General features: G+C 27.2%; 2 protein-coding genes across 2 annotated transcripts; one reads left to right on the top strand and one right to left on the bottom strand.

Moving 5' to 3' along the window:
- The first annotated feature begins 26 nt into the window (after window positions 1-26).
- LOC130676086 (splicing factor 1-like) lies at window positions 27-4,522 on the top strand. Its single transcript, XM_057482076.1, has 7 exons — window positions 27-370; window positions 440-592; window positions 1,158-1,233; window positions 2,597-2,749; window positions 2,836-2,942; window positions 3,019-3,185; window positions 3,266-4,522. The coding sequence occupies exons 1-7, from the start codon at window positions 187-189 to the stop codon at window positions 4,271-4,273; spliced, it is 1,848 nt and encodes a 615-aa protein (XP_057338059.1). The 5' UTR covers window positions 27-186; the 3' UTR covers window positions 4,274-4,522.
- Window positions 4,523-4,683: 161 nt separating this feature from the next.
- On the bottom strand, window positions 4,684-8,278 carry LOC130676085 (probable cleavage and polyadenylation specificity factor subunit 2). The gene is made up of 5 exons (XM_057482075.1): window positions 7,803-8,278; window positions 7,584-7,743; window positions 5,610-7,286; window positions 5,388-5,525; window positions 4,684-5,317 (listed from the first exon to the last, which is right to left on the bottom strand). Exons 1-5 carry the CDS (start codon window positions 7,949-7,951, stop codon window positions 5,225-5,227), a joined length of 2,217 nt encoding a protein of 738 aa, XP_057338058.1. The 5' UTR covers window positions 7,952-8,278; the 3' UTR covers window positions 4,684-5,224.
- Window positions 8,279-16,692: the final 8,414 nt, after the last annotated feature.

Here is a 16,692-nt window from a genome sequence, read left to right as displayed (position 1 = left end):
AGCTCACTTATTGGTTATCGTCACCATCATCCTGTCCATATCCATACCCATAGTGTCGCCATTTTTGTCTACAAGGCAAGGCAGAGTTGTCGACCTGGTGTGCGGAAGTGTATATTTTATTTAAATTAGAGTAAATTAAAAAAAATTAATTTTCATTTGAAATAATAATTATCAAAGAGACTGATAATGAATCAGTCGCGTAATTACACATCACTTTTGAACCCAAGTTACTTACAAAATGCTCAAAATGCTTCAAGTGCAAATGCAGCTGCGGCTGCCGCGGCCGCTGCTGCTGCTGCTGTTTCAGCAGCGATCGCTAATGGGACAGCATTGAATAACTCAATATCCTCGAAAAAACGCGAGTCCGAAGGTACTCATTTTAATTTTTTATTTCAATTGATAATTTATCTTAAAAAAAAAAAATGTGTTTCTTTTGCAGACGATGGCAAGTCGGAGAAAGAATCAAAAGAGGAGCGGCGTAAAAGGAGGAAGACGAGATGGGGTGGTAGTGAACATGACAAAACTTTTATCCCCGGGATGCCCACTGTCCTACCAACGAATTTAACTGCCGAACAGGAACGAGCTTATCTCTGTAAGTTGACTAATTATTTTAATTAGTTCTTGATTCATTAACTTTTTCTTTTTAATTACCTTTCATTTTATAAATTACTTTACTTTTTTTTTATTATGATTACTCTAATATACATTTAAATTTATAAATATTTATTGCTAAGCTTTTAATTAATTTTATATATTTTTTTTATGCATAATTTCGATTAATGTTTATAATAATTATACTTGTGCTTTAAATTATTATTATAAAAAGAAAAAATTAGAGCGGAGGTAAGAATGTTTCCATGTATATTGAATTTTATAATTCAATATACAGCAAATAACAACCTGATGGTATGTGTGGTACATTTTGAATTTAAAAACTTAACAGAAAATTTATTAACTGAATTAATTTTTTTTATAAACAAGAGAAAAAAAGAAACTAATGATTTAGTAATTAGTAATTGATTTATTGAGATACCTCACATGCTTCAGAAGAAAAATGGAAACCAAAATTTCGGTTTATAAAATGTATTAAGTATTTAGTATATAAACTTTTGTCTAACTGTTGGGGTTTCTGCCCCCTCTAACCCATTGGTTTACAGTTCAGCTGCAGATTGAGGAAATCAGCAGGAAACTAAGGACCGGAGACCTGGGGATTCCACTTAATCCTGAGGAAAGGTTTGAATGAAAACTATACATACACCAAAGTGACCGTAATCTATCCACCTAAACTACCTAGTGACCATTCAGCATTCTACAAATAAACGCCATTAAATAATCAATTTTAAAAAATGGATAAAATTAAGGACTTAAAAAAAAACAATTCGTATCTTCATGACTCAATTCAGTATTTTTAAAAAATGCCAAGGCTCAGATTTATTCTTCACAAACACACAAGCAAATGATGAATTATGATAATATTGGTTTGCCCTAATCAATTTATATTTTTATTAATTCCTTTTATTTTTAAAAGCGTTTACTACACCGCCTACATGCTAATAAGCATCGAAAACTTACTTATGACAATTCGTTGCGCGTTTACTGCATTCATTTACATTTATCTTTATTGTTTCCTTGCCGAAAAAAATTAAGTAATTTACCTGTTGACCCTGAGACCAAGAGTCAGAGCTTAGATTCCGAGGTTTTTGTTTAAAAAAAAAAAAAACGATTTGGAAGCACTAGTAATAACTAAATTTCGCTAGGTCTCTACACTGATGACTAATTTAAAATATTTAACGAGCTAATTACAGGAAAAAATTAAAATTATAAATTTTACATTCAATTGATTATTACTTTCAGGTACATCTTAATTATTTCATTAATTCTATCCTTTGTTAATTTTCTTTAATCAATTGATTTATTCCAATAGGACATTACTTAACATTTATTATTATAATTATTATAGCAGGACCTGTTGCTCTATTTTAATCATCGTACAGTACTTGAATTAAAATTTACAGTCAAATTAATTATTATAATAATGATGATAATAATAATAATAATAATGAAACATTAGGTATTTTTCTAATAATCACAGGATTTATCTTAGCAGCTGACATCATACCCAAATCCGCCGTGTACAATCGTGCAGTCTTCCAGTGGTTTATCTACAATATTAATTTGAATAAATGATCAATCACACTATTGTATTCACAGCAAGTGTGACTCCTCATACTTGACCTTAAAACACGGGCAATGTTGGAAATTTAATTGACTAAAAATAATAATAATAAATTACCATTAAATTAATATTTTATTATAAATAATTAATCACTTTCCGACATAGTCGGCGTTTATTAGAGTATCGAAGTTACAACTGCACATTGCTTTGATTTTTTATTTTATTTTTTTTTTTTAATTATGATTCTTTTAATTAATTTTGTCATCTTTTTTTATTCTTAACGAGCCACTTATTTTTTTAACTCGATCTGCGATTAGCATATCATTGATTCAGGCTAAATCAATAGAATCAGGTCGCTTATAAAATAGTACCATCTTCGTAGCGACATCGTTGCATGACAGTTATATATTTTTTTTTCAGATCACCCTCGCCTGAGCCCATTTACAGTAGCGACGGTAAACGGTTGAATACCAGAGAGTATCGCACAAGACGTAAATTGGAAGAAGAGCGACACAATCTTATTCAAAAGATATTGAAAATTAACCCTGACTTCAAACCACCGCCAGACTACAAGTAAGCGTTTCTTGGAGAAGGAAATTAAAATTTTTATTTACTTGGGCTCTTTAATTAAGATACTGATTATTGATTATTGATTTCAGGCCGCCAATAATCCGCGTGCATGATAAAGTTATGATACCACAGGAAGAGCATCCGGATATTAATTTTGTGGGGCTGCTTATTGGACCACGTGGAAATACTTTAAAATGTAAATATTTTATTTATTTTTTAATTTTTGCTAGATAATTTTTTTATTTTATTTTATTTTTTATTTATTTCTTTAGCCATGGAAAAAGAAACTGGTGCTAAAATTATTATTCGTGGCAAAGGATCCGTGAAAGAAGGAAAAGTTGGTAGAAAAGACGGACAACCTTTACCGGGTGAAGACGAACCATTGCATGCATATATTACTGCTAATAATTTGGAAGCTGTCAAAAAAGCAGTCGAAAGAGTAAGTAATTATTACTGTCGATTTTATAATTTTGTTGTTAAATTATTTTGATGATAATTTTTTAATTATTTTTATTACAGATCCATGAGATAATTAGACAGGGTGTTGAAGTACCCGAAGGACAAAATGATTTGAGACGCAATCAGTTGCGTGAGCTGGCTTTACTCAACGGAACTTTACGTGAAAATGACGGCCCGCGGTGTACGAACTGCGGAGCTTCTGATCACAAATCATGGCTGTGTCCTGACAAACCAAATGTTACAAACAACATTGTGTGTTCAAGTTGTGGTGGTGCGGGTCATATCGCACGTGATTGTCGTTCGAAACGTCCAGGCCAGGGTGGTCCGGCAGCCGCAGGAATGACTGGAATGGGTCCAGCTGGCGATAAAGCGAAGATCGATGAGGAATATATGTCACTTATGGCTGAATTAGGTGAAGGTCCACCGCCAGACAGATCAAAGACAACACAGCGCACTAACGCGACCGCGAATCCAAATTATCCGGGTCTATTTGATCGCCAACAGGCACCTAGAGCTCTGATGGCCTCACCAGCACACCCACCACCGCAAATGATGCAAGGCGGTCCTCCACCAATGATGCCGCCACCTGGTATGGCACCACCACCTTGGACTCAAGGTGATCCCAACGGTATGAATGGAATGAACATGCAGTGGCAACAACAACCGGTGAACATGCCTCCGCCACCAGGAGTTATGCAGCCCCCACCTCCACCACCAGGGTCTACGCCAGCTCAGACAAATATTCCACCGCTGATGCCGTGGATGGCTGGCAATAATCAACCTCCGCCACCGGGACAAATGCCTCCAACTCAGATGCCACCACCGGGCATGGGAATTCCTCCCTGGCAGCAGGCCCAGCAAGCCTCCATGCGACCTCCGCCACCAGGCACTGCGCCTCCACCAGGTTATCCAGGGTGGCAGCAACCTCCCATGGGAAGTTGGCCGCCAGCTGCTCCCGTCCCTCCGCCACCACAGCAGCAACAGAATCCAGCACCACCTGGCATCGATCTTAACTCTCTACCAACTCTTTTGGCTCAACCGCCACCGCCTCCACCGCCAACTAGTTAGTCGATGGAATTTTAATAAATAAAATAATTGTAGATTTTCACAATTTTATTATTAGATTGATAAAATTGAATTCGAGTTACATAATTAATTTTATGTCTATTCGTAAAATTCAAATGTGTTTTTAAAAGTTATTAATATCAATCATTGCTACATATTTAATAATTTTCTTTACTTGTTATTATAAATTATAAGAACTACACATTTTTTTTTCGAATTGTGACACACAACATATTTTAATGCAATTATTTTAGGTCTCTGCGATTTGAGTACAACATTATACTCACGATATATTTAATATTATTTCAAATTGGCTTGTATGAATATACTTTAGTTTGATATTTCTACATTAATACAAAACTGTAATGTGTATTGTAATAATTATACACAATAAAACCTCTTGATTTGTTTTCACACCAGAATATTATTTTTATTTCGTTTACTTCCTAGTATTTTCAGTACATCGAGTTCGTGCTTACGATCATCACAAATTTGCCTGCATTTTATTAAATAAAATATTAACACAAGGAAGTAAATTTTTAATTTTGAAATACTCGCGAGATTGTTTCTTAAGGGTGCCGCTTACTCAACTCGAGGGACGTTCTCTAGAAGAGACATTCGATACGAATGCGAATTCAGATTTTTTATTAAAATTCGTATGAAGAGTGGCCCGTAACTTTGGTCCTGTTGGGATTAACCCATCACAATATAAACGTTTTCTAATTAGTGCTGAATAACACGTGCTGCCGGCGAAATGCACGACCAGTCTGACCTTCGCAATGTCGCTCCACTATTTGAACCTAAAATTTGTTAATATAAGACAAGACACGGGTTTCATTATTATATTTTATTTACATATATTTTATGACAGTGATAATTATTAATACTTCGTTTTATTTTTATAATTAAAAAATATAAATATGTACAGTCTATCTTTTATTTATTTTAATTGCTTTATATGATCCCGAACTGTTCGAACAATAGCTCTTGCACTATGTAGTACTCCTCGGATAAGGCTCCCTCTAAAACAACTTTTCCTGCTTCACCCTGTAATTTGAATAAATAATAATTAGTGTTATTAATTTTTCTAAAATAGATAAATAAAAATTTTACTTACGCGTCTTACTGCTATGGTGTTGTTGCAGCACCACAGGACACCCCCACTAATCTCAGATGAAATATTTGCTTTAGTGAGGGCTTGCTTGAAATCAGAAAGCTTGATCTCATTGATGAACAAAAATTCGTGACCTGGGACCTGTAAGATCAAATTACAAGTGACAATTACAGTTAGACTGAATTTTAAAAAAATACTGTATAACGTTTCAGTAAAATAAAATACCTCATTAATATTCAAGGGCTCAAGAGCAAAAATGTTTTCTTCCTTAGCTTCATCGTCCTTCGAATCGGCAATGGATGATGAAGCATCTCGACAGATCCGTTCTCGCTCGGTGATCCTCGTGTCGAACCAAGCAACCTCATTATCACCTTGAACTTTTGAATATTCCAATCCACTGAGGAGTGCGTCTGTCAATGTCACTTGATAAATATGCGTCTCTGTGGTGACGTCCAGAGTTTCTCCTTGACTTGGGATGAAAACTCGCGCACCAACAGACTGTGCCTGTTGAGCAAGAACTTGGCAGTCTTTTTGAGACCCGCGAACTAGGATGACTCTTCTGGGTCTCAGTTGCGCCAGAATTTTCTGTAAGGATTCTCCGTCAGATCGTCCTTCGAAATCGATGTACATTATGGATGCGTTGACATTTATCGTCCTAGTTATTTGGATGCATTTCGTTGGTCCCTCTGTGGGTGTCTCTGTATGTAGAATCGTCTCTTCCGGTTTGACATCGACATTCTCTTTATTATCTTCAGTCTCGGGGGTTATTTCAGCTATTCTATAATCATCGGGATTAATGACTTCTCCATACTCATCCCATTTTTTCTTTTCCTCAAAAAATGGAAACATTGGATGCTGTTTTTTACTCTGCTTGAAAAAGCCAGGTTTTGATTCTTGTTTGACTAGCAAGTCGTGTTTACCCCTGGTACCACCGACTTCTATTTCATCTTCCGACTCAGAACTGATGTCGTCAGTTTCCATCTTCTCTTGCTTCATCATCTCCTGCTTAGCACGTTCTCTTTTCTGATGCTCCTCCAACTCGAATCCTTCTAGTTTCACACGTTTCTTAAGCTCCAATGTAATACTCCGATTACCGCCCTTCTCCATCAGCTCTCTCGCCAGAGTTCCCGGCGACGTTCTGCTGGTAACTATAATACTATTCTGAGGATTCGAACACCACTGAAGAAACAATTCCCTTGAAAATCCACACTCCATGTCTGGAGTACTTGCCAACACAACTTTTGGACCCGGCACGTTATTCAATTCCTTCATACTATGACAGAGTTTGAGATGTTTAAATTGGAACGGGTTGTTTCGTGCGCCTTCGAAACTCCTCATGAGTTTATCACTCATCCATTCGATCTGTGACTTGGCAAACTCGACCACATTATAACTGACATTAGTAAGCAACGCTAAAGAATAAGCTAACAAACCCGACTCTTTGTTGCGCCAGAGCTGGTCCAACATGTGGGCCAACTCCAAGACTCTGCCTGCGGTATCAACGCCAACCAAAACGTTACCACCTCCACGTAATGTTTGCAAAATGTTGGTCATGAGTTTTTCATCACGTGTCCTACGTCTCGCTTGCTGATAACTGGCATTGAAAGCATCCGTTATTAATAATGAGGGCCTTTGCAATCTATCAAGCTCGCAACCATTCAAATGTCGTTCTTTCTTGTGGTTAAAGTCTACCGCATAAATTATATCTTCTTCCCCGTCTTTGACTATCTTCCAAATGGTGCCCCCAATCATGTGTCCCGCTGGCAAGGGTGTCAATGTAATACCGTAGCCTTTGCCCTTCATTGGGACACTCTGATTGTACTTCAACTGTACAATTTTATCAAATGCTGCGTCGACGTCATCCAGTGTAAAGAGATCAAAGTCTTCTAGATCAAGCCGAGACTGTAAATTAATTGATTAAAAAATTAATTATAAATTTAATTTAATTATAAAGTATAATAGTCTGTTCGGATCCTCCGCCCGGTGCACTGGCACGCCTATAATGTACCCGGGTGAATTTTAATTCATAATTTAATCAGTAGAAAAAAAGTGAACCAATAAAAAAAAAATGTATGAATTATCAACTGTACTGATTAAAGTGAACAGATCTTAGTATTTTGATTATGAATAATCTTTGCTCCAGGGTGGCGGGTCGGAACACATCATATGTAAAATATTAACCATGGAATAATTATTTACCTGATACATGTCATACATGAACATCTGGCCCATTTTGTAGACAGGAATGGTCGCATAAATGGGACAACTGAGGCCGCATTTTCCCACTAAATAGGGGAGGGCCCCTAAGTGAAGAGGATCCGGATATGACAATACAACTGCGTCGATCTGATTCACGTGTCTAGATCATAAAACATAAAAAATAAAATATTTAAAATTAATTTGAAATCATTAATTTACCTTTTCAATTCTCTAATAAAAGATTCGTCAAATTGCTCATTCCAGCCGCAGTCAAGGAGAATTTTAACTTCATCAATCTCCAGCAAATAACAAGGAGGAGATTCATTCATAGCTCCAGAAATAGCGCGGAGTTTAATAATAGACGTCATTGTTAATTTCAAAAATACAAAAACTCAAAAATTTAAATTAATAAAAAAAAACTGATAAATTAATAAAACAAAATATAAAAAATTTAAGGTTAGAACTCGATGCCGGTGGTTTATATTTTTACAATGAAAATATTTAAATATTCATAAATTTTATGAAGGCAGTAAATAAAAAATCAATTGGAGTAACTTTAATTCTTTTAATTTAACAGTGTTAATGTTTTTTAATTAATTGTTGCTGTTTACATGTTTACAACAAAATTTAAAACATAGTTCACGAGGTTTACTACAGTGGGCGGGACAGATACAACAGCACTCTGACACAGTGCTGCCAGAACGTGGGATATTTCTACCCCTTCCAGAGCGCCTCGCGCGCGGTGCACACACGCAACTTTGTCTATCGGTGTGTCGGGAAACCGAATGAAGCCGAGAGAAACCGAGCGCAGTAGACAAGCGGAGGAGAAATATTACTCCCACCATGCGTCATTTCGTACCCGCTCAGAGTTGCGTGTTCAAATCCGCACTCGAATTTCAATTTTTTTTTTTTTAATTATTTTTTAACGCAATTAATTTTTAAATATTTTTCTGTCCAAATATTTTAATTAATTAAAATATTGTCAAAAAATTTTTTGACAAATTTCAATACAAATCAATTTTATATATAATTTGTATGGTATTACTATGGGTATAAATTTTATATATAATTTGTATGGTATTACTATGGGTATAAATTTTATATATAATTTGTATGGTATTACTATGGGTATAAATTTTATATATAATTTGTATGGTATTACTATGGGTATAAATTTTATATATAATTTGTATGGTATTACTATGGGTATAAATTTTATATATAATTTGTATGGTATTACTATGGGTATAAATTTTATATATAATTTGTATGGTATTACTATGGGTATAAATTTTATATATAATTTGTATGGTATTACTATGGGTATAAATTTTATATATAATTTGTATGGTATTACTATGGGTATAAATTTTATATATAATTTGTATGGTATTACTATGGGTATAAATTTTATATATAATTTGTATGGTATTACTATGGGTATAAATTTTATATATAATTTGTATGGTATTACTATGGGTATAAATTTTATATATAATTTGTATGGTATTACTATGGGTATAAATTTTATATATAATTTGTATGGTATTACTATGGGTATAAATTTTATATATAATTTGTATGGTATTACTATGGGTATAAATTTTATATATAATTTGTATGGTATTACTATGGGTATAAATTTTATATATAATTTGTATGGTATTACTATGGGTATAAATTTTATATATAATTTGTATGGTATTACTATGGGTATAAATTTTATATATAATTTGTATGGTATTACTATGGGTATAAATTTTATATATAATTTGTATGGTATTACTATGGGTATAAATTTTATATATAATTTGTATGGTATTACTATGGGTATAAATTTTATATATAATTTGTATGGTATTACTATGGGTATAAATTTTATATATAATTTGTATGGTATTACTATGGGTATAAATTTTATATATAATTTGTATGGTATTACTATGGGTATAAATTTTATATATAATTTGTATGGTATTACTATGGGTATAAATTTTATATATAATTTGTATGGTATTACTATGGGTATAAATTTTATATATAATTTGTATGGTATTACTATGGGTATAAATTTTATATATAATTTGTATGGTATTACTATGGGTATAAATTTTATATATAATTTGTATGGTATTACTATGGGTATAAATTTTATATATAATTTGTATGGTATTACTATGGGTATAAATTTTATATATAATTTGTATGGTATTACTATGGGTATAAATTTTATATATAATTTGTATGGTATTACTATGGGTATAAATTTTATATATAATTTGTATGGTATTACTATGGGTATAAATTTTATATATAATTTGTATGGTATTACTATGGGTATAAATTTTATATATAATTTGTATGGTATTACTATGGGTATAAATTTTATATATAATTTGTATGGTATTACTATGGGTATAAATTTTATATATAATTTGTATGGTATTACTATGGGTATAAATTTTATATATAATTTGTATGGTATTACTATGGGTATAAATTTTATATATAATTTGTATGGTATTACTATGGGTATAAATTTTATATATAATTTGTATGGTATTACTATGGGTATAAATTTTATATATAATTTGTATGGTATTACTATGGGTATAAATTTTATATATAATTTGTATGGTATTACTATGGGTATAAATTTTATATATAATTTGTATGGTATTACTATGGGTATAAATTTTATATATAATTTGTATGGTATTACTATGGGTATAAATTTTATATATAATTTGTATGGTATTACTATGGGTATAAATTTTATATATAATTTGTATGGTATTACTATGGGTATAAATTTTATATATAATTTGTATGGTATTACTATGGGTATAAATTTTATATATAATTTGTATGGTATTACTATGGGTATAAATTTTATATATAATTTGTATGGTATTACTATGGGTATAAATTTTATATATAATTTGTATGGTATTACTATGGGTATAAATTTTATATATAATTTGTATGGTATTACTATGGGTATAAATTTTATATATAATTTGTATGGTATTACTATGGGTATAAATTTTATATATAATTTGTATGGTATTACTATGGGTATAAATTTTATATATAATTTGTATGGTATTACTATGGGTATAAATTTTATATATAATTTGTATGGTATTACTATGGGTATAAATTTTATATATAATTTGTATGGTATTACTATGGGTATAAATTTTATATATAATTTGTATGGTATTACTATGGGTATAAATTTTATATATAATTTGTATGGTATTACTATGGGTATAAATTTTATATATAATTTGTATGGTATTACTATGGGTATAAATTTTATATATAATTTGTATGGTATTACTATGGGTATAAATTTTATATATAATTTGTATGGTATTACTATGGGTATAAATTTTATATATAATTTGTATGGTATTACTATGGGTATAAATTTTATATATAATTTGTATGGTATTACTATGGGTATAAATTTTATATATAATTTGTATGGTATTACTATGGGTATAAATTTTATATATAATTTGTATGGTATTACTATGGGTATAAATTTTATATATAATTTGTATGGTATTACTATGGGTATAAATTTTATATATAATTTGTATGGTATTACTATGGGTATAAATTTTATATATAATTTGTATGGTATTACTATGGGTATAAATTTTATATATAATTTGTATGGTATTACTATGGGTATAAATTTTATATATAATTTGTATGGTATTACTATGGGTATAAATTTTATATATAATTTGTATGGTATTACTATGGGTATAAATTTTATATATAATTTGTATGGTATTACTATGGGTATAAATTTTATATATAATTTGTATGGTATTACTATGGGTATAAATTTTATATATAATTTGTATGGTATTACTATGGGTATAAATTTTATATATAATTTGTATGGTATTACTATGGGTATAAATTTTATATATAATTTGTATGGTATTACTATGGGTATAAATTTTATATATAATTTGTATGGTATTACTATGGGTATAAATTTTATATATAATTTGTATGGTATTACTATGGGTATAAATTTTATATATAATTTGTATGGTATTACTATGGGTATAAATTTTATATATAATTTGTATGGTATTACTATGGGTATAAATTTTATATATAATTTGTATGGTATTACTATGGGTATAAATTTTATATATAATTTGTATGGTATTACTATGGGTATAAATTTTATATATAATTTGTATGGTATTACTATGGGTATAAATTTTATATATAATTTGTATGGTATTACTATGGGTATAAATTTTATATATAATTTGTATGGTATTACTATGGGTATAAATTTTATATATAATTTGTATGGTATTACTATGGGTATAAATTTTATATATAATTTGTATGGTATTACTATGGGTATAAATTTTATATATAATTTGTATGGTATTACTATGGGTATAAATTTTATATATAATTTGTATGGTATTACTATGGGTATAAATTTTATATATAATTTGTATGGTATTACTATGGGTATAAATTTTATATATAATTTGTATGGTATTACTATGGGTATAAATTTTATATATAATTTGTATGGTATTACTATGGGTATAAATTTTATATATAATTTGTATGGTATTACTATGGGTATAAATTTTATATATAATTTGTATGGTATTACTATGGGTATAAATTTTATATATAATTTGTATGGTATTACTATGGGTATAAATTTTATATATAATTTGTATGGTATTACTATGGGTATAAATTTTATATATAATTTGTATGGTATTACTATGGGTATAAATTTTATATATAATTTGTATGGTATTACTATGGGTATAAATTTTATATATAATTTGTATGGTATTACTATGGGTATAAATTTTATATATAATTTGTATGGTATTACTATGGGTATAAATTTTATATATAATTTGTATGGTATTACTATGGGTATAAATTTTATATATAATTTGTATGGTATTACTATGGGTATAAATTTTATATATAATTTGTATGGTATTACTATGGGTATAAATTTTATATATAATTTGTATGGTATTACTATGGGTATAAATTTTATATATAATTTGTATGGTATTACTATGGGTATAAATTTTATATATAATTTGTATGGTATTACTATGGGTATAAATTTTATATATAATTTGTATGGTATTACTATGGGTATAAATTTTATATATAATTTGTATGGTATTACTATGGGTATAAATTTTATATATAATTTGTATGGTATTACTATGGGTATAAATTTTATATATAATTTGTATGGTATTACTATGGGTATAAATTTTATATATAATTTGTATGGTATTACTATGGGTATAAATTTTATATATAATTTGTATGGTATTACTATGGGTATAAATTTTATATATAATTTGTATGGTATTACTATGGGTATAAATTTTATATATAATTTGTATGGTATTACTATGGGTATAAATTTTATATATAATTTGTATGGTATTACTATGGGTATAAATTTTATATATAATTTGTATGGTATTACTATGGGTATAAATTTTATATATAATTTGTATGGTATTACTATGGGTATAAATTTTATATATAATTTGTATGGTATTACTATGGGTATAAATTTTATATATAATTTGTATGGTATTACTATGGGTATAAATTTTATATATAATTTGTATGGTATTACTATGGGTATAAATTTTATATATAATTTGTATGGTATTACTATGGGTATAAATTTTATATATAATTTGTATGGTATTACTATGGGTATAAATTTTATATATAATTTGTATGGTATTACTATGGGTATAAATTTTATATATAATTTGTATGGTATTACTATGGGTATAAATTTTATATATAATTTGTATGGTATTACTATGGGTATAAATTTTATATATAATTTGTATGGTATTACTATGGGTATAAATTTTATATATAATTTGTATGGTATTACTATGGGTATAAATTTTATATATAATTTGTATGGTATTACTATGGGTATAAATTTTATATATAATTTGTATGGTATTACTATGGGTATAAATTTTATATATAATTTGTATGGTATTACTATGGGTATAAATTTTATATATAATTTGTATGGTATTACTATGGGTATAAATTTTATATATAATTTGTATGGTATTACTATGGGTATAAATTTTATATATAATTTGTATGGTATTACTATGGGTATAAATTTTATATATAATTTGTATGGTATTACTATGGGTATAAATTTTATATATAATTTGTATGGTATTACTATGGGTATAAATTTTATATATAATTTGTATGGTATTACTATGGGTATAAATTTTATATATAATTTGTATGGTATTACTATGGGTATAAATTTTATATATAATTTGTATGGTATTACTATGGGTATAAATTTTATATATAATTTGTATGGTATTACTATGGGTATAAATTTTATATATAATTTGTATGGTATTACTATGGGTATAAATTTTATATATAATTTGTATGGTATTACTATGGGTATAAATTTTATATATAATTTGTATGGTATTACTATGGGTATAAATTTTATATATAATTTGTATGGTATTACTATGGGTATAAATTTTATATATAATTTGTATGGTATTACTATGGGTATAAATTTTATATATAATTTGTATGGTATTACTATGGGTATAAATTTTATATATAATTTGTATGGTATTACTATGGGTATAAATTTTATATATAATTTGTATGGTATTACTATGGGTATAAATTTTATATATAATTTGTATGGTATTACTATGGGTATAAATTTTATATATAATTTGTATGGTATTACTATGGGTATAAATTTTATATATAATTTGTATGGTATTACTATGGGTATAAATTTTATATATAATTTGTATGGTATTACTATGGGTATAAATTTTATATATAATTTGTATGGTATTACTATGGGTATAAATTTTATATATAATTTGTATGGTATTACTATGGGTATAAATTTTATATATAATTTGTATGGTATTACTATGGGTATAAATTTTATATATAATTTGTATGGTATTACTATGGGTATAAATTTTATATATAATTTGTATGGTATTACTATGGGTATAAATTTTATATATAATTTGTATGGTATTACTATGGGTATAAATTTTATATATAATTTGTATGGTATTACTATGGGTATAAATTTTATATATAATTTGTATGGTATTACTATGGGTATAAATTTTATATATAATTTGTATGGTATTACTATGGGTATAAATTTTATATATAATTTGTATGGTATTACTATGGGTATAAATTTTATATATAATTTGTATGGTATTACTATGGGTATAAATTTTATATATAATTTGTATGGTATTACTATGGGTATAAATTTTATATATAATTTGTATGGTATTACTATGGGTATAAATTTTATATATAATTTGTATGGTATTACTATGGGTATAAATTTTATATATAATTTGTATGGTATTACTATGGGTATAAATTTTATATATAATTTGTATGGTATTACTATGGGTATAAATTTTATATATAATTTGTATGGTATTACTATGGGTATAAATTTTATATATAATTTGTATGGTATTACTATGGGTATAAATTTTATATATAATTTGTATGGTATTACTATGGGTATAAATTTTATATATAATTTGTATGGTATTACTATGGGTATAAATTTTATATATAATTTGTATGGTATTACTATGGGTATAAATTTTATATATAATTTGTATGGTATTACTATGGGTATAAATTTTATATATAATTTGTATGGTATTACTATGGGTATAAATTTTATATATAATTTGTATGGTATTACTATGGGTATAAATTTTATATATAATTTGTATGGTATTACTATGGGTATAAATTTTATATATAATTTGTATGGTATTACTATGGGTATAAATTTTATATATAATTTGTATGGTATTACTATGGGTATAAATTTTATATATAATTTGTATGGTATTACTATGGGTATAAATTTTATATATAATTTGTATGGTATTACTATGGGTATAAATTTTATATATAATTTGTATGGTATTACTATGGGTATAAATTTTATATATAATTTGTATGGTATTACTATGGGTATAAATTTTATATATAATTTGTATGGTATTACTATGGGTATAAATTTTATATATAATTTGTATGGTATTACTATGGGTATAAATTTTATATATAATTTGTATGGTATTACTATGGGTATAAATTTTATATATAATTTGTATGGTATTACTATGGGTATAAATTTTATATATAATTTGTATGGTATTACTATGGGTATAAATTTTATATATAATTTGTATGGTATTACTATGGGTATAAATTTTATATATAATTTGTATGGTATTACTATGGGTATAAATTTTATATATAATTTGTATGGTATTACTATGGGTATAAATTTTATATATAATTTGTATGGTATTACTATGGGTATAAATTTTATATATAATTTGTATGGTATTACTATGGGTATAAATTTTATATATAATTTGTATGGTATTACTATGGGTATAAATTTTATATATAATTTGTATGGTATTACTATGGGTATAAATTTTATATATAATTTGTATGGTATTACTATGGGTATAAATTTTATATATAATTTGTATGGTATTACTATGGGTATAAATTTTATATATAATTTGTATGGTATTACTATGGGTATAAATTTTATATATAATTTGTATGGTATTACTATGGGTATAAATTTTATATATAATTTGTATGGTATTACTATGGGTATAAATTTTATATATAATTTGTATGGTATTACTATGGGTATAAATTTTATATATAATTTGTATGGTATTACTATGGGTATAAATTTTATATATAATTTGTATGGTATTACTATGGGTATAAATTTTATATATAATTTGTATGGTATTACTATGGGTATAAATTTTATATATAATTTGTATGGTATTACTATGGGTATAAATTTTATATATAATTTGTATGGTATTACTATGGGTATAAATTTTATATATAATTTGTATGGTATTACTATGGGTATAAATTTTATATATAATTTGTATGGTATTACTATGGGTATAAATTTTATATATAATTTGTA

This window comes from Microplitis mediator, chromosome 10 (assembly GCF_029852145.1).
Source record: "Microplitis mediator isolate UGA2020A chromosome 10, iyMicMedi2.1, whole genome shotgun sequence".
In the NCBI taxonomy this organism is placed as follows: domain Eukaryota; kingdom Metazoa; phylum Arthropoda; class Insecta; order Hymenoptera; family Braconidae; genus Microplitis; species Microplitis mediator.
The sequence above is the reverse complement of the archived record's forward strand: the minus strand, read 5'-3'. Positions and strand labels throughout refer to the sequence as shown.